Raw genomic sequence first — 4,109 nt, 5'->3', positions numbered from 1 at the left:
GCCTCCCAGAGAGCTAGGATTACAGGCGTGAGCCACCGCACCCGGCCCAGAGTAATCTTAATGTCTCAAGAAAGCTGCTTCATTTCCATCAAAAAGTACCTGAGGATTACAATTTAGGAAAATAAACTCAATGCCATAGATCCTAGTCACCTACTTCCTCCCACTAAAATTCCACCTCCAGGAAGGAGGAAACACAGGGTAACCAATGCTCTGCAGAAGTTGCAGGCAGCATGAAAGAAGATTGACCTCCCCCACCACCTTAAAGGAAACTCAGAGTGACCACGGATGCCCAGAACTTCCTCTCCTAGTGAAGTGTACACCCGGCGACACACTGCCCAGAGGTCTGGGAAGGAAGGCTAGAAGAACCCACAGGTGACAAGACTGCCTCTGGCAATACCATAGCCTCCAGAGTACAGCTGAACCAGACCAATGGCACCCAGTTGGCAGGCCCTGGCCTGTCTCCTCAGGCTGAACACTGGTTTCCATTTCTCCCCTGCCCTGTCTCTCTACCAAACATGAGGAAGTGGAGGTGGTGGACACTGGGAAAGAGCAAATCAGACCAAAAATAGCCAGAGTCTTCCACCTTTAGTAGAAATAAGGTCTGGAATTTAGCTTACTTAGACCTCTTTTGGAGCTTTCAAGGATTTTCAATACAAACATATTTTGGCAACACTGGGCTAGTTCCTAGGGCTTCTGAAAACCTTAACTTTCAGAAGTATTACTTTTAGGGGTAATAAATGAAACCTAGTTTGGGTCACTAAGATAAGATGTGGCCAGGAACTCACACTCGGGGAGAGTGGCAGGCCAGAATCTGGCTCAGGACTTAGAAGTACCCAGTCAGAAACGGAAAAGGACCCACCAGGGCTTTAGACAGAGCCAGTCCATTTTCCTTTCCCACAGAGGACTAAAGCTGGGCTGTGAAATACACAGATGAGGGGTATTCTAATGCCTCTGCCTAGATTCAGGCCCCAAGTTATAATCCCAAAGATTTCTTCCAGGCAGCAAAACAGTCTGACAGTCAAAGCAGGCGGTACCAAGGGCAGTATAAATCTGGAAAGAGACCTCAGAGCCCTTTACTGTACAGCAGCCATTTTATCAGACCTGAAGATCAGGCAGCTACAGACTCTCCCAATGGCAAAGAGCTGACTGAGTTCGGAGAGCAAGCAAGTAGGATGATTAACTGACGCAGAGCCTCAGCTAGGCCCACAAGCTCCTGGTCGACCGTGACAGGATTTCATGGATTATTTGGAGAAACCTCATTTTGGGCCTCAGTTCTACCTACACCTTAAGCATAAGTCAGTCTTCAACTGTTTTAAGGGATTCTGGGGGTCTGAGGCTGGCTTTCATCATTTTTTTCTTAAGGTCTAGGCCTGCTTCTATTTCCTTAATCCAAAGTGCACTTCCATGCATTGCAACTCTTTCTTACTTTCCTGGAGCCCCTGATGTGGGAGCACAAAATCTAGATTTTCAGCCAGGAACCCTAAAAGTTTTCAGGCTTCTAAAGTTTTGAGTTCTATAAGCAGCCAAGCAGATATCTAATACCAGAGGGCCCATCTAATAAATGCCTCTCACCTGGACTGTGGGACTGTCTTATCCACAAACAGGAAGATCGCCTTTTCAGAAGGAAGCTGGATCCTTTTCCTGATGATCCACATGAACTGAGCCACAGTGATATCAGACGGAACCAAGTACTTCCGTTTGTCAATGTCAACAATCTGAGAGCCTGAGACCTTTTCCACAATCACCTGGGAAAGTAAAGAGAAGTCAGGACTGGATTTCCTAAAGTGAGGCTCTGGCCTGACATTGTCAGATAGCCGATGAACAGAGGGGTGGGCAGGGAGGTGGGTGGGAAATGCATAGCATAAGAAAATATGTCCCGGCCAGTCATGGTGGCTCACGCCTGTAATCCTAGCACTCTGGGAGGCCGAGGCGGGTGGATCGTTTGAGCTCAGGAGTTTGAGACCAGCCTGAGCAAGAGCGAGACCCTGTCTCTACCAAAAATAGAAAGAAATTAATTGGACAGCTAAAAATATATAGAAAAAATTAGCCGGGCATGGTGGCACATGCCTGTAGTCCCAGCTACTCGGGAGGCTGAGGCAGGAGGATTGCTTGAGCCCAGGAGTTTGAGGTTGCTATGAGCTAGGCTGACACCACAGCACTCACTCTAGCCCGGGCAACAGAGTGAGACTCTGTTTCAAAAAAAGAAAAAAAAAAAGTCCCTGGCTTAATAATCCATATACTCTGGAGGTTAAGAGTTGATATAAATGTGTTATAGGGAAATGGTTAAGTGCTTTTCTGTGGTCAATTGTATCTCTCATCCCTGATTCCTAAGAGAAACACAACCCTTACTTAAGCTTTTCAAAATTTTATCTGGGCAGACTTGAGAATATCTGGTGAGGGTTTCATCTACAGCCTGTTACTCCAGGACCCCAGCATGGATCCACCTTCACACTACAGAAGAATTAAGATCCTAAGGAAGATAGGAGACAAGAATGGATGGGCTACTGGGAATGCCTGGCAGTCCCAGCCAGCCAAGAACCCAGCTCTTCATTTGGCCTGTTGCTTCTCTCTGAACAGGCTTCACATCTGTCCCTCCTGCTCCTTCCCCAGAGGAATTGTTTCACAAGCAAAGAACTACAATAACAGGCCTTGATGTCCTTTAAAAAATCAATAAGGATTAAAAAAATTATCTCCCCCACCATGGAAGAAACACGGGATCATATTTATTATTGATAAAGGGGAAAACATGGTAGAAGGGGTTTTCAGCAGCTTCTCATATTTTTCTGGTCAGGCAAGGATGGCAAGCTCAGCGTGAGGAAAGGAAACTAGAAGTTAGGTAGAGATGGAGGCTCAAAGTAAAAGATGAATGTCCTGAGACTAACGTCCTTCTTCCAAGTCCAAAATGGTAGTCTCCCTCCACCACCATTCCCAAAAGTGGCAATGACCTGTTGCCCTGTCCTAGAACACCGTTCCTTACATAATTGGCGAGGGAGCCCTGAGGCTGCAGACAGCTCGCTGGCCTAGATCGGGAGATTCAGCACTGAGGCACCCTGAACAGCAGCAGCCCTAGCCCCTCACGCCCTGAGCATCCCCAACCCAGTCTGGCCCGTCTACTCTAACTGAGACTGGAACCTCAACTTGTAGACTGTTGAATGGCCTAGGACCCCTATCACAGGTCCTAGAAGACTGGGGCGACAGCGAGGCGAGGCGGCGGAGAGTCCGAACACTCACCGGGACCCGGTCGGGATATTTCGCTCGGATCTTCGAGGATTCCACACATCTGTGTTCTGTGGGAGAAATACACCGGGCTGACGGCCGCGCCTGCCCACCGGTCGGTTCCTGGGCTCCCAGGCCTCCTCCCCCTGAGCCCTGCGCACACCCCAGGCCCTAGTTTCGGTGTCCCCGCGGCCGCGGTCCTCGTCCTCTAACTCCAGAAAGGGCCCGCGGAGGGCGCTTGGGGTCGGTGGGAAGCCGCCCAAAGCGCCGGGGCCTCAGCGACGGGAGTGCAGAAAGTGGCATCCGCCCCGCCCGACCCGGCCGGGCCCAGGGCCGCTCAAGTGGGGGAGGGGGCCCACCCGCCACCCCGACCCCCTGCGGCCCGGCCGGCAGCTGAGTGCTCACCCAGTGAGTGGTCCTCCTTGAACATCCACTTCATGGCGGCGGCGGGAAGGGGACGGACCGGCTCTCGGAGCCGCGGAGCTCAGCACACCGACCACAACAACAACGACGGCGGAGGAAGCAGCGGCGACTACACGACAGGCGGGACTTCCGGCTACGGGAGCCTAGCAACCGGCCGGGGGCGGGGCTTCCGGCGATATTCGCCGAGACGGCGCACCGAGGGGCGGAGGCGCACGTAAAGGGGCGGAGCTGAAGAGGACTCCTTCCTTGAGGAGCTATGCGGGTTGGGGAGATGAAGATGCTGATTAAGGCACGTCTGTAAGAGATATTGGCGACTCTGGGAAGGAATACTCAGAGAACTGGTGACAAGAGTGGGGCCTCGGCGGTGTTGGTGACGGCCTAGTAGTATAGGGCTCTTACAGAGGGCTGTTTGGGGGTGTGGCTGGTAGTTTAGTGATCTTGTGGAGAGCTGTTCCGAGGGGAAGTCGGAT

At 51.5% G+C, this 4,109-nt stretch overlaps 1 protein-coding gene across 1 annotated transcript in view; it reads right to left on the bottom strand.

Moving 5' to 3' along the window:
* The window catches only part of GABARAPL2 (GABA(A) receptor-associated protein-like 2), an 11,072-nt gene extending 7,288 nt beyond the window's left edge, over positions 1–3,784 (bottom strand). The window contains exons 1-3 of the mRNA XM_012641535.1: positions 3,622–3,784; positions 3,232–3,287; positions 1,573–1,745 (exon numbers count right to left, since the gene is read on the bottom strand). Of these exons, the coding sequence (XP_012496989.1) occupies positions 1,573–1,745; positions 3,232–3,287; positions 3,622–3,655 (263 nt within the window). The 5' untranslated portion in view covers positions 3,656–3,784. The remainder of the gene's footprint in view (positions 1–1,572; positions 1,746–3,231; positions 3,288–3,621) is intronic.
* Positions 3,785–4,109: the final 325 nt, after the last annotated feature.

This window comes from Propithecus coquereli, unplaced genomic scaffold (assembly GCF_000956105.1).
Source record: "Propithecus coquereli isolate 6110/MARCELLA unplaced genomic scaffold, Pcoq_1.0 Scaffold165, whole genome shotgun sequence".
Lineage (NCBI taxonomy): Eukaryota > Metazoa > Chordata > Mammalia > Primates > Indriidae > Propithecus > Propithecus coquereli.
The sequence above is the reverse complement of the archived record's forward strand: the minus strand, read 5'-3'. Positions and strand labels throughout refer to the sequence as shown.